General features: G+C 47.6%; 1 gene segment (V, D, J or C); it reads right to left on the bottom strand.

The window, feature by feature from the left end:
* Window positions 1–408: 408 nt before the first annotated feature.
* LOC120380425 lies at window positions 409–1,469 on the bottom strand. The segment is given in 2 exon segments: window positions 409–933; window positions 1,396–1,469. Coding segments are annotated over 2 exon segments (474 nt in total).
* Window positions 1,470–15,111: the final 13,642 nt, after the last annotated feature.

Raw genomic sequence — 15,111 nt, 5'->3', positions numbered from 1 at the left:
CACACGAGGGGAAACTTCTTCCCAACACCTCCTTGGCTCTGCGTCTGTGCGTTCGGTTTTGCGTAGGTGGACGGGGAGATCACAAAGCTAGGAGCACCAAGGCGCTTAAGGATGCTAGACACTGAAATAAACGGTATTTATGAGCTCAGTACCCTGAGCCTCCTTTCACAATCCCAGCCCGCACCGGGGCCGAGTGAACTTCACAGTGAGAATTCAGGCGCTGGGTAAGCTTCGGTGCCTACAGGACTGGGCAGCAGCGGAATGGGGGTTTTGTGAATTTAGCCCTTAGGCATCAACACTTTCCCTTGTGCAGGTGGATAGTTCCATTGAACTCAGGAGCTAGGAAGTGCAAAGGAACCCAAGGGAACTAGGCACATAACACCCTGTGAGGTTCAGTAGGATTTGGGTATCTAACTCCCTTAAATCCCACAGAGAAGCCCAGCCCATGTGACTACTCATGTGAGTAAAGGTAAGCATGTGTGTAAGTGTTTCCAGGATCAGGGCTTTAGATTTGCTGTGACATTAGGGCATTTGGGGGGCACTGCATTTTTGATACCACTGTCAGCAACAGTGAGCCCTTTCTGTCAGGGTTTCTGAATGGCAGGGATGTGTCTCTTCTCACTGTGCCCCTTGCACAGTAATACACAGCGGTGTCTTCAGATTTCAGGCCGTTCATTTGCAAATATGCTGTGCTGAGGGGGACGTCCACGCTGATGGTGGCTCGCCCTTTCAGATTTTGGGGATAGAAGGTCTCGAAAGTATCTGTCCTGATGGATGCCACCCACTCCAGTCCTTGCCCGGGAGCCTGTCGGACCCAGCTCATTCGGTACTCATTAAATGTGTAGCCGGATGCTTTACAGGTCAGTTTCATAGACTCTCCAGGCTTTTTGATTTCTGCCCCAGACTGGACAAACTGGATTTCGGACCAGACACCTGCTGATAAAGAGCAAGAATTAATGAGTCCTTTAGCTGCCCCACATTTCCCCCACCCTGCCAGACACCCGCCCTTACTCTGCCTTGTCTAGGCAAGGTGAGATTTTCAAAGCCAGCCAGCGCATACGGCTGTCCAAGTCCCACTCATATAAATAGGAATTGTGGGGCCAACCCCCCAGGCAGCTTTGAAAATCCAAAGCTAGGCACTTAGTGGGGACAGTGCTTACAGCTCGCTTTGTATAGGGGCTATCACGAGAGACCCCGTCTCATCTGGCTCTTTGAAATACTGCTGTTCTAATATCAACTGGAATGTCCACGTTAATACTAATTCCACTACTCTGACTTCTGCTAATGCTATTTTTATGTCTCCTAGGGGATTTGAATGCCAGTTCCCACTCATTTGAATGGAAATGGAGTGCTCCAATCCTGCAGACAACATAAGATGCCTTTGCTCATTCTTACCTGCTAACACAGCTGCTAAGAAGAGGAAGCTTAGCAAGGGGGTCATGCTTGCTTGGATAAGAGCGTCTGAGGAGGAAAAGGAAGCAAATGCCTTTTGCTGGTGACATTTCCCACTGAGGTTTTAAAGAGGAAATGGCCCTACCTCATTTGCATATGGGTAGTGCTGTAACCTTAAAAGTCACGGAGCATGACAGGGCGGAGTTTGTCTGATGCACTTTGGAAAGCACTAGATTAGATGTGACATAGCAAAATTTTCTGTGCAGGGAACAGACCCTTTCACTTTTGTCCTGCACAAAGAGATCTGTGGGGCAGTGCTGCAAATACAAACTACTCTCCTCCTTTAGCAGATGGGTGAAGCCAAGGCACAGATGATTCATCTAAGGCCACACATGGTATCTGTCAGACTAGAGTTCTGTAAATGAACCTGGCTTCCCCTGGCTCTCAGACCAGTGCATAAACTGCAACCTTGAACTCTTCAAGCAGAAAAGTGTCCAGAATTATCATACATAATGGCAACAGAAAATCTGGACGGGCTGTTAAGCCTCTTGCTTCAGAGTTTAAGCCAATCTCTAATTATTAGACACCAGGATGAGACCTATTTAGTGACAGATTATACCACATCTGCCTAGGGAGTGGTTCTTATACCATCCTCTCAAAGATCTGAGGCTGATCCCCATGTAAGTACTGCATGAATAACTGGTGACTAACTAACAATGTCCATCAGAAGTGGTATGGTAGATTTCACCGAGGAAATGTTAGCAGAATTCACATCGGCAGAAGGTGTGGCTTTGTCCCACAGAATTAGTTTGAATTATGGTAGCACCTAGGGGCCTAATAGAAACTGGGACCCCCTGTACCTAGGCACTAATATGTACATAGATATTCCCCATCCCAAAGAGTTTATGCTGTGAACAGACAAGGGATGGGAGGGAAAACAGAAGTTCAGAGGCTTACAAATACATCCGGGGTGGGGGCCAACACCGAGGAGAGAGAAGAACTATTACGGGTAAAGGGACACAAAGAACAAATGGAGACAAACTGACCACGGACACATTTCGACGGGAAATAAAGGGGTGAGGGTCTAGGCCAGCCTCCCACTAGAGATAGTGAGGCCAAAATAACTAAGTCGTTTTAAGATGGAGCTTGATGAATTTATGAGCCAGGTTATGTGATGGGGTTGCCTGGGAGAGAAGGAACTGGACTCAATGACCCAAGAGGTCCCTTTCTGCGAGTTTCCCAAGATCTCAGAGCCCATGCATGGCAGAGACAAGAATTCTCCTGCCTCCTAATTACGTTTGGAAGTATTAGACTTTTATCAGTAAATGTTGTATTCACTGTGCACACACAGATCAAAAATATTTCCATTGATAATAGCTGAAATTTACAGCTAGGCAAAGTAAGAGAAATGCTGCTTGTGAACTTAGTTTGATTTAAGAATCGTTACATTGTATATTTTGACAGGATGTTGACCATTTGTGTTTAACTCTTTAACTTTTTGAATCTCAACAGCTACTATTATTTAATGTGTCCAATCGCCCAACTGTGAACATTTAGATAAAAAAAACAAACAAAAAAACCCTTAAAATAAATATTGATACCTGAAATTATAGCAAAATAAAACTTGAACTCTGCCAAGCCAACTCATATTCCAGTACCCTATTCACAGGATCAAATTTATGAGTGGTAAGAGACTGCTGATGTTTCAGGCTAAGTACCTTCCTGGGGAGAAAATATCAGGAACTAAAGCAGTGGTTCTCAAACTGGGGCCGTCGCTTGTGCAGGGAAAGCCCCTGGCGGTCCGGGCTGGTGTGTTTACCTGCCTCGTCCACAGGTCCGGTCGATCCTGGCTCCCACTGGCTGCGGATCGCTGCTCCGGGTCAATGGGGGCTGTGGGAAGCAGTGTGGGCCGAGGGACTTACTGGCCGCCGCTTCCAGCAGCCCCCATTGGCCCAGAGCAGCGATCCGTGCCCAGTGGGAGCTGCGATCGGCTGGACCTGCAGATGGGGCAGGTAAACAAACCGGCCCAGCTCACCAGGAGCTTTCCCTACACAAGTGGTGGCCCCAGTTTGAGAACCACTGAGCTAAAGGCATCTTTTAACATTCTGGATAAAGACATAAGAACCAATGACTAGAATTTAAAGCCAGACATTCCAAGTAGAAATCCAAATGTTTGACACAGGGAGGATGATTAACTTTTGCAACAAGGAAATGGCAGATTCTCCATCTCTCAAGGTCTTCTGATCAAGAGAGGATGCCTTTCTGGAAGATACTTTAGTCAAACACAAAGTATTGGGCTCAATCCAGAGGTAACTAGGTGAAATTCTCTGGCCTGGGTTATGGAGAAGATCAGACTAGATGAACTAATGGTTCCTTCTGCCCTTAAAAATCTATGCACATAATGGATCTGAGTCAAGGACCAATGAAGTCAATAGAAAGACTCCCATTGACTCAACGTCCTTTGGGCCAGGCTTACAGCTCAATAATAGAAGATCCTAATGCTGAGGATTCTGCTGTAGATTGAGTGGCATTAGCCTCTGGGTTCTTGTACTAGCCTGCGATACAGTGGGCAGCACAGTAATACGTTGCACTGTCATCCGCCTGCAAGTTCCTCATTTCTAGGTGAACCATGTTGTTGGTGTTATCCCTTGTGATGCTGAACCGTGGCCGAAGAGACTGCAGCACGTTCGTTGATACCCCATTTGTGCTGACTTCTCCGATCCAGGTCAGTCCAATCTCACCAGCTTGCCGGACCCATTGCATCCAATATTTGGTGAAATTGGAGCCAGAGAACTTGCAAGGCAGTTTCAGGGACTCTCCCGGCCTTTTAACTTCAGCAATTGGTTGAATCAAGGACACTTGGCTCTGGACAACTGAAGATATAAAGACACGTTTTGGAGATAGACAGATAGTGCCGAAGTAATGACAGCAAGATAGATATTTTAGAAGATTTCAGAGAGAGACTGCGGGAGGATGGGTGGATGAATAGCTCGTTCATGTGAATATGTGGCTAGAAAAAAGCCAGAAAAAGTTTCCTTAAAGAAAACCCATTAAGGGTCAATCTACACAGCATTTTGGAGTGAGCTTCCCAGCCTGGTTCTGCAGACTAGGACTAGTGGGGTTCACACTAGCTCTGTAAAAATAGCTGTATAAACAGCACTTTGTAGGTGCAGCTTGGGCTGGAGCTGAGCTGCTGTGGCCCCTCCCAAGGCTGTTTGTGGATCCAGGCTGGAAGGTTACTCCAAAAGGCTGTGCAGAGGTACCCTTGAAGACCCTAGTGGAGCTCAAGGTGCTGTCACTACTCGGGTGTTGTAGTTCATAAATCCTTTATCATACAAAGCATTTGCCAGGAAGAGGATTTTCTCCGGGTGCCAGACAACTCTACCTACCCACACAGCAGCTCAGCAGTATGGAGAGACAAACGAAGATACACATGGTGGTGTATATGAACAACAGCAAAATATCTGGCAGGAGGAGAAGGCAATAGCAATGGGTAGCCTTCGTCAGAAAGAAACTGTTCCAGGCAGTCTTTAATAGAGAAAAAGGAACTCACATTTGCATTAGGATGACTACAAAATAACCATCAGCCCCCTCCCCATGAAATTCTGCTGTTTCTCGGTTCATCGTATGCTCTAACTCGACCACAAGTTATGGGTTTGACATGGGAATCGCTGGGTGAGGTTCTCTGGCCTGTGCTGACTTTTCAGCTTGGAAAAGGGACGACTAAGGGGGGATTTGATAAAGGTCTCTAAGATCATGACTGGTGCAGAGAAAGTAAATAAGGAAGTGTTATTTATTCCTTCTCATAAAACAAGAACTAGGGGTTACCCAATTAAATTAATAAGCAGCAGGTTTAAAACAAACCAAAGGCAGTATTTCTTCACACCACCACACAGTCAACCTGTAGAGCTCTGCCAGAGGATGTTGTGAAGGCCAAGACCAGAACAGAGTTCAAAAAAGAACTAGATAGTTCATGGAGGGTAGGTCCATCAATGGCTATTAGCCAGGCTGGGCAGGGATGGTGTCCCCAGCCTCTGTTTGCCAGAAGCTGGGAATGGGCGACAGGGGATGGGTCACTTGATGATTCCCTGTTCTGTTCATTCCCCCTGGGGCACCGGGCATTGGCCACTGTTGGGAGACAGGATACTGGACTGGATGGACCTTTGGTCTGACCCAGTATGGCCATTCTTATGTTCTTATGCTATGCAGAAGATCAGACTAGATTATTTTAATGGTCCCTTCTGGCTTTGAAATCTATAAATCTCAGGATTCAGTTTTCAACTGTTCAGGTTGGCTTCAGAGGGTGGAATTTTCAAAGGGCTAGAAGAGATTTAGACACTCCGTATGCAAAGTTAGGCATCTCCCACCCTTAGGCTCCTCTGGAAATTGAAGCTCAAGTTTCCAGGGCTTTATTTCTGGACTAAGTCAAGGGCTGCTGACTTCTCCTCCCTTCCAGAAAGCGAAGAGGCAAGGCACCACCGTGAAATCTTGACAGGATTCTAGGCCCTCCTGGCATCTTTCACAGCCTTCCTATATCTCCCAGTCCCCCATGGGCTCCCCAAAGGTTTTCCACAAATATTTCTATCTATTCTTCCTTGATAATTCCCACCCCCCTGCTGCCACATGTGGAATAGCCATCACATTTTTCATTCTCAGCCCTCTGCTGCTATCATGTGGGCACTTCACCTGGTCAGAGATTTTTTTAGAAAAAGGCATCTACCTCTGTGACGTTTAAAAGTGAGTTACACTTATTTTTCCCTTGCTGGTGTAAACAGGATTTGTTCTCTGCTCAGTGACTTCTTTTTCCTGCCATAATCCTACTAAAAACCTTTCAGCTTCTTCAGTATTTCTGCTCCCCCGCCGCTCCCTTTGCTAACACATGCTTGATGTGCTCTTGCAAGGACAATAACCTGGTTTTCCTCACTGTGTGTCGGGAACAGTAACACACGGCAGTGGCTTCAGGTTTCAGGCTGCCCGTCTGTAAGAACAACAGGCTGCTGGGATTGTCCCTGGAGACGGTGAACCTCCCAAGAACAGCCGGGGAGTAGTAGGCTTGGCTGCCGTCACTGGTAACCGTGGACACCCACTCCAGTCCCTTCACAGGAGCCTGATGGACCCAATTCATCCAGTAGCTGCTGAAGGTGAACCCAGAGCCTTTGCAGGAGAAGCGGAGAGCGTCTCCCAGTTTTCTCACATCCTCTCCCGCCTCTGCTAGTTATACAACTGCCTTGATCCCTATAAAGACAGAATTATGGTAGTTAATATTCTGAAAAAATGTATCCAAGATTTTCATTTCTTGGGGCTGGGCGTGTCAAACTTCCGAAAAGTTGAATGTCCATATCCCATTGAAATCAATAGGATTTTGGTGTCTAACACCCTTGGGGTCTCTGGAAATCCCAACATTGGGCCTAAAGTTAATTTCTAACAGCACTTAAAAGACTCAGAAGCCTAAATCCCATTGGCGTTCATTGGGACTTGTGCACCTAACTCATGTAATCACTTTCAAACTTTTTACTCTAGCCTCCTTAAGGGCTGATATTTAAAGGTCTTTATGGGGCTAAAGATGTAGTTAGAGACCTAGTGGGGTTTCCACCAAGGTGTCTAACTCACATTGAAAGAAGTGAGGGCCAGGTGTTAGGGGCCTAGTGTGATTATTCAAAGGTGTCTATCTGCACATTTAGGTGTCTAAATAGCTTTAAAAATCTGGCCCTAAATTCACATTGGGCATCTAAATAAGCAAATGTCTTCAGAATTGCTTGAGCCCAAAACAGCTCTAGTGTAAATCCATGGAAGCTGGTGGAGTCAATTATACGTCTAAATGAAGATTTAGCATTGGGATGTTCAAAGTAGTGTAAGGCATTTAGGCACCTAACTCTCACCGACTTTCAGTGGGATTTGGGTGCATAAGTTCCCTAGGCTCCTTTGGAAAAATACCAGCCCTAGGGAATGATTTTTCAAAGCTGCATATGGTGGCAATTGGTCAAGCACCTCTCATTCATTTTAATGGCAATTGTGCTTCCAAAGTAAGTCAAAATCTTAATTCTCAGCACCAACATCTGAAAGTCTTTGCCAGAATTTCCGGTTTTGCATAAACTAAACTTTAAAAAAAGGAAGAAAAATGCTGACCTGAAAAGATTTCTGAAAGGGAAAACCAGAGAATGATTGGAATCCTATTGCAGATTTGGGATATATGCCTCTAAGAGCTCAGATACACCTTCGTGGAGAATGACTTGGGTACCAATTCTCCCAGCGAATATTCCTGTTTGCTTGCCTTTTAATAGGCTGGCTTGTCACTGGATTTGCATAGAGCACTTCAGTTAGGTTTCAAGCATCCTCCGAACTATAAATACATGCCAATAAGGACTGTCCGTGTAGGAGTAAAATGAATACAGAGAACATGGAAAGTAGGGGGTGAATGGGATTCACTATCAAACTCTGGGCTTGTGGAGTGGGCAAAAACCCGTTGACTTCAGGAGCGCTGTCCGCTGTGGGAAGCCTGCGGGGCTAGGAGAGGATGTGGCCAATGCGAGGGGGTTTCCTCTGTATGAATTCTGCTGCAGAACAAAAACAGGTGTGAATTGTATCGCTGTGAAACAGAGCAGCCCCATCCTCTTGTCTAGTCCTTTGCCTCCCTCTGGTGTCCATTTAAAGGTCTGGAAAGGTTCACACATGCTCCTTTCCTATCTCTCTGCTGCAGAGAGGAGGGAAATAGCCCAGTAACAAGCTGTGTAAGGGGATACTGTGACTGAGCTTTGAATTCAGATGAATCCTGTCTTGGTTTGGGATCTACCCAAGGGCTTGGGAGATGGGGAATGTGTTCCCTGTTCAACCCCCAACTCTGTGACCCTGGGTCTCTGTGCCTCAGTGTCCCCATTTATTACACGGGGATAGTAGAATTGCCGTACTTCCCAGGGCTGTGGAGAGGCTAAATGCACGCACGGCTGTGCGGCGCTCAGACTCTACAGTGATGCGGGACAGATAAATAGCCCAGCCTGCAAAAGCCTCTCAGAACAGTAACTCTCTAGAGTGTGTTTGCATAGAGTTGTGCAGGTTTAACATGAGGTGGGATTTTATACTGAGTTAGTTAAACCATTGCAAAAGGGTTATGCAGTGGGCGGAGCATCCGCTCCAGCCTGAAGGGGTTGGAAAAGCCCTGCAGAGGGCTGGGGCTGGGGCAGGGAGCAAAGCCCTGGCTGATGGGGGGAAGTGGCTGCAGCTGGGGCCACACCTAAAGCAGACTAAGGGGGCCTTACAAAAAGGCCAGGGCAGCCAGAAGCTCAGGAGTCTCTCTGCTGGTAGAGAGAGAAGGGCCTGGCTGCAGGGAGCTGAGCAGGGTCCTGGGAGTGGTGCAGGGCTGGGGGAAGGCTAGAGGAGCTGGGGAGCTCTGGCCTAGGAAAGCCCCAGGCTTTGGGCCTAGCTGAGGGCCTAAGACCAGTACCGGGGCTGCAGAGGGGCAGCCCAGCTATAGAGAGAGGCAGTGGGTCCAAACCCCCCTTGCCTGTGATGAGTGGCTTTTACACTGCCGTCTGCCCCAGGGAGTGGGGCTAGATGGGGACTGGCAGTAGCCTTACGCTGAGGTGAGGTGGGGTTAGTGGGTGGGAGGGCACTGCAAGAGAGGCAGCAGCCCAGAGAAAGGGGTCCTGGGGTCCTGGGAGGGACATGGGGGCCAGCAGTAAGGCAGATCACCAGCCTGCAGGGGGCACTCCAGGATGCTTGAAGAGCTAATTCCCATGGGTGACCAGCAGGAGGCGCCACAGGGGTGAGGCCACTCCCCTACAGGTTGTTAAACCCTCTGCCACCGCTCTGATTTCAGTGTAAATCAGGCTTGTTCTGGTTTGGCTTATGTTTGGTCCTGGAGGTCTTCAGCTCCACCTAGATGCTTTTCCGGAGGATGTGCCTCAGCCGAAGACAAACTGTTGGGTTAAATAACTGGGTTATGCAGGAGGTTAGATGAGATTGTTTAACGGTCCCTTCAGGCCTTAACATATTAAACTGATGTAGAATGTTCTGTGTAGCATTTCATTCGTTCTCTATAAACAGTGTGTGAGTGGGATCTTCCTAAAGTGTGAACTTTCCATCCTTAGCACTAATGAACTTGGGGGGGAGGGGGGGGGGCGGGGAGTAACCCAGAAAAGCTGGTGTGTGAGATTTGATACTGTAGTTACATGGAAAGGTTTGCACTATAGCAAGGCAATGAAACTGCATCAAACAATAATAAGACTTAACAAGCAGAATCCAAGAAAGTCTGCTTCAGTGCTCAGTGAACCCCCCCCAAGGGCAAAACTAGTATTGCAAGCTCATTATGGTTCTACTCATTTGCTATTTGCAAATTGTCCAAGGGTGCGGGGGGGGGGAGTTCTTATTAGCTGATGGTTCATAGTTTACTTATGTCAACCCCCAAATGAATGTTTGATCCAATGCAAGATTTTCAGTCACCGATCCTCCCTCTTTTCCCGTGGAGACTAAATTTTTACATTGTTTGTTTCTCCTAACACACAGGCAGAAAATGAAGATCTAATTTTCAATTCCCAGGTGAAGTCTTCAAGCTGAGGATAAATGGTAATGAGGTGCCATATAAAGGTAACAATGATTGCCAGGTATAACGCACCTTAAATCTTCAGTGTTCTGCAAACATTAACAACCAGAGCCTATCACTCTGACACAGGTCCATGCTATAGTCCCGTGTCCTAGGGTGTCCAGATGTCCTGTTTTTATAGGGACAGTCCTGGTTTTTGGGACTTTTTTTATATAGGCTCCTGTTACCCCCCCACCCTGTCCCATTTTTTCACAGTTGCTCTCTGGTCACCCTACCATATCCTTACACTGCTGAGCAGCTAGATGAGCAGCTTTTTGTTGTACTTCTGAGTTTTGCTGCCGTAGTTAGTATTCACACCACTAAGGATCTACTATATTGAGTGTCCAAGTAGAACTGCAAGGAATCTGTAGCTGAACGGTTTCCATTGTTGCTGGTTCTCAGGTGAGTTATTTAAATGTATTTCAGCCTGCCTAAAAATGAAATATTCTCAACAGATACATGGTGAAACTGATCTGTTTGTACTCACTGTTTGCTTTTGCGTGAGGCTCTGTACTCAAATCCTGATGCATTGAGACAAGGGCAGATCCATAAACCATGAAATTCAAGGATATGTTTAAAATAATCAGTGTGAATTTATCACCAGTTCAGTGACATAGCTCCTTTCAGTTTTGAATGACATTTTCAATGTATTTTCTTCGAAGAACCATCTTGCACTTTGTGTGACTAGCTCTGAATTAAAGGTTCCCCAAGAGATAACGTCTCAGGAAATTCTCTTCAATAAAGAGAAATAGAAAAGAATAAAAATATAATGTGAGTATATTGTGTTGAATTATTTTGCCATATTACAGGGAACAGAAAACACTTAGACTCTAAACATTCATTCATCCAGACAGGTAAGTGTATATGGGATGCTGGACAGAGGTAGATGAGTGTTTAAGGGGAATTTGGGCTGGATGGAAAACCTGTTCTCTTTTTGGAAAAATAGAACATAAGAACATAAGAAAGGCCGTACCGGGTCAGACCAAAGGTCCATCTAGCCCAGTATCTGTCTACCGACAGTGGCCAATGCCAGGTGCCCCTGAGGGAGTGAACCTAACAGGCAATGATCAAGTGATCTCTCTCCTGCCATCCATCTCCATCCTCTGACGAACAGAGGCTAGGGACACCATTCTTACCCATCCTGGCTAATAGCCATTTATGGACTTAGCCACCATGAATTTATCCAGTCCCCTTTTAAACATTGTTATAGTCCTAGCCTTCACAACCTCCTCAGGTAAGGAGTTCCACAAGTTGACTGTGCGCTGCGTGAAGAAGAACTTCCTTTTATTTGTTTTAAACCTGCTGCCTATTAATTTCATTTGGTGACCCCTAGTTCTTGTATTATGGGAATAAGTAAATAACTTTTCCTTATCCACTTTCTCAACATCACTCATGATTTTATATACCTCTATCATGTCCCCCCTTAGTCTTCTCTTTTCCAAACTGAAGAGTCCTAGCCTCTTTAATCTTTCCTCATATGGGACCTTCTCTAAACCCCTAATCATTTTAGTTGCTCTTTTCTGAACCTTTTCTAGTGCTAGAATATCTTTTTTGAGGTGAGGAGACCACATCTGTACACAGTATTCGAGATGTGGGCATACCATGGATTTATATAAGGACAATAATATATTCTCAGTCTTATTCTCTATCCCCTTTTTAATGATTCCTAACATCCTGTTTGCTTTTTTGACCGCCTCTGCACACTGCGTGGACATCTTCAGAGAACTATCCACGATAACTCCAAGATCTTTTTCCTGACTCGTTGTAGCTAAATTAGCCCCCATCATGTTGTATGTATAGTTAGAATTTATTTTATTTCACACTGAGATCTTTCAAACATTTCCATTAAAAACGGAGACCCAATCCAGAACTGTCAGGTGGCTGGAACACGCAGCTGAGAGACAGCTTTAGGTCCCAGCTGTGAATAAGGCTGAATAAGGATTTTCACTTAGGTCTCCTCTATACCACCCAAAGGTGTCCTAACCAGTAGGGTATTGGCTCATATTAGGCCTTGCTTTCTCCCTCTCTCGTGGTTTTGACCAGAAATTCCATCCAGGACCTGAGAAATCTTCCCCATGAAAATTTAATTAATTGAAACTGAGATGCTTCCAATAAAAAAAATTCAGTTTTGATTAAACAGCATTCTCTGACGAAGAAAACTTTCTGTCAAGAAATTCCTGACCACCTCCGATGAGGATGGATGGATAGATAGAGAGAGACACTCATCTCTTAATCTATGAGAAGAAAGAGATGAGTGTGTATTGGAAAAGTAGGTGGATGGATTGTGTGTGTATGGGGATAGACAGACCTGAGTTCTGGATTATCATATTTAAATAGTGTGGATCAGACTGCAGTTGGTATAAATCCATGTAGTTCCACTGCAGTCAGTGAAGGTGAAGGTCTAACCTATCCTTCTCCGTCGCCAATAGCCATCCATTTACTGATAAGTACTGTCCCCTCTGAAGCTCACTTGCTTTCCCATATGTGACCATGCTGAGTTCAATACCCCTGGAATGACCCAATGGCGAGGGAAATCCTGGTGGGAATCTGAAACAAAACTTTGGGGTGGAGAAAAACTGGAGGCCCTGAAGCTCGAGAGAGAGGCAGAGATCTCGGCCATTCCCCCAGTCTGGGAAGTGGGGGATACATGAGATGAGTAAGGGCGACCTAAGCTTTGGGGGGGGGGAGACATGTAGATACTGTTTGTGTTGAAACCTCTTTTCTCTTTTTATGCTTCATTCCTACTGTTGAGTAGAGCAGGTCAGGAATTTCTCAATGAAACAGCTTTTCATTGTAACATTCCAAGTTGTTGAAACCAAATCTTTTTGTGGGAAAGGGTTGGTTTCCACAGAAGTTTTGCTGGGAAGGTTTCTCAGGTCCAGGAGGAAACTTCTGGCTGAAACCGCAGAACAGGAAACATGAGGCTGAGAACTGGTGGGTGATTAGGGCACTTGGCTGGGATGTGGGACACCCAGGTCCAAGTTTTTGCTCTGGCTCATTTGGAGAAGGGGTTTGAACCAGGCACTCTTACATCTAAGGCAAGTGCATTAACCACAGGTGTATACAGCCTCTCTCTCCTGTTGGAAATGTTCCACTTTGTATAAGAGACTGAGGTTTATCTCTCACTGTCCGTCTGTCTCTGTTTAGTTTTAAAAATCAAACTTGAAACATTGTGGCTTCATCTTTATAAGGAGCTGGATTTTTTGTTAAATCTTGAAAATATTCATGTGATGGCAAAACAATTTCCTGCGCCGCTCTAATCCGTTTGGATGAGGCTGTTTGAGTCGCTGTACACACACAGGCTGGTCACAGCTCCTGAATGGAAGGCTTGGAGGGGGGTCAAATCCAATCAATTATGCTGAGCAATCTCAGACAGTGCATGGGATGGGGCACTGGTCTGTGGAACTCAGGCCTGGTGGGTGCTAGAACATTAGGTCAGTTTAACTAAATTGGTCAGAGGTGTGAAGCCCCCCCCTCCCGAACGGTGGTGTTAAGATGACCTATGTCCCCATGTTGACAGCTCTAGGTCAATGGAAAAATTCTTCTGTTGACCTAGCTCCCGCCTCTCGGGGAGGCGGATTACCCACGCGGACAGGGGAACCCCTCCCGTCGACCTAGCTCCCGCCTCTCGGGGAGGCGGATTACCCACGCGGACAGTGGAACCCCTCCCATCGACCTAGCTCCCGCCTCTCGGGGAGGCGGATTACCCACGCGGACAGGGGAACCCCTCCCGTCGACCTAGCTCCCGCCTCTCGGGGAGGCGGATTACCCACGCGGACAGGGGAACCCCTCCCGTCGACCTAGCTCCGCCTCTCGGGAGGCGGATTACCCACGGACAGGAACCCCTCCCGTCGACCTAGCTCCCGCCTCTCGGGGAGGCGGATTACCCACGCGGACAGGGGAACCCCTCCCGTCGACCTAGCTCCCGCCTCTCGGGGAGGCGGATTACCCACGCGGACAGGGGAACCCCTCCCGTCGACCTAGCTCCCGCCTCTCGGGGAGGCGGATTACCCACGCGGACAGGGGAACCTCCCGTCGACCTAGCTCCCGCCTCTCGGGGAGGCGGATTACTCACGCGGACAGGGGAACCCCTCCCGTCGACCTAGCTCCCGCCTCTCGGGGAGGCGGATTACCCACGCGGACAGGGGAACCCCTCCCGTTGGTATAGTTCGTGTCTATGCTGAAGCGCTGCAGCTGCAATGTTAAGTGTATACAAGCCCTTGGTTGAAGAGTGGAAGAACCGCAGGGCTCTAGCCTAAGACGAAGGCACAGGGCCCGTAACTGGAGGGTTTGCACCCCGAGGGCATGTCGTCTTCACTGTCACAAATGAAAAGAGGTGTATTCTTAACGCTAACGTAGCAATGGAGGCACAGCCAGGGCCGGTGCAACCACTAGGCAAACTAAGCGGCTGCCTAGGGTGGCTTGTGGTTGCGGGTGCCTAAGAGCCTGCTCAGAGGAGGAGATGGAGTGGAGGTGAGCTGGGGAGGGCCACCTGCAGTAACGGGAGGGGGGTGCACAGGTGAACAACTCCCCGCCCTAGATCACCTCCACTCTGCCTCCTCCGCTGAGCATGCCGACGCCGCACTAATTCTCCTCCCCTCCCAGGCTCAGCAGAGGAGGCGGAGCAGAGGAGAACTGGGGCGGGCTCCCCGGGTGGTGTTAGTTGCCGCGGAGGGGGCGAGGTCAGCTTCCGCATGGGGGGGCTCCCTGGGCGGGGTTAGCTGCAGGGGGGTAGCTGCCACCAGGGGGGCTCCCCCGGTGGGGGGCTGGGTTAGCTGCCGTGAGGGGGTTCTCTGGTGGGAGGGGCGGGTGGGCGTGGCTGGGTGGGGGAGTGGCGCAAGGTGGAAGTTTTGCCTAGGGCACGAAACTTCCTTGCATCGGCCCTGGACCCAACTCAGCTTGATTTAAAGCCTGTAGGTTTAGTCAGCTTGTACCTTGGCCTTGGCCTTGAGCTGCTAAGCTGTGTCTTCGCTGTTATTTGAACCCAAGTTACCTAACTGAGTTAAGAACACACTAGATTTAAAAAAAATACAATGAAGACATAACCCAGAGACTGAGAGGGGTCAAGTGCAGGTCACCCTGAAAAATAATTTTATGATTTGTTACAGGCAAAGGGGATCAGAGTGAGAATTTCCCTACAAACG

Source organism: Mauremys reevesii, linkage group 13 (genome assembly GCF_016161935.1).
Source record: "Mauremys reevesii isolate NIE-2019 linkage group 13, ASM1616193v1, whole genome shotgun sequence".
NCBI classification, from domain to species: domain Eukaryota; kingdom Metazoa; phylum Chordata; order Testudines; family Geoemydidae; genus Mauremys; species Mauremys reevesii.
Note: the sequence above shows the minus strand (reverse complement) of the source record. Positions and strands in the feature narration are given on the sequence as shown.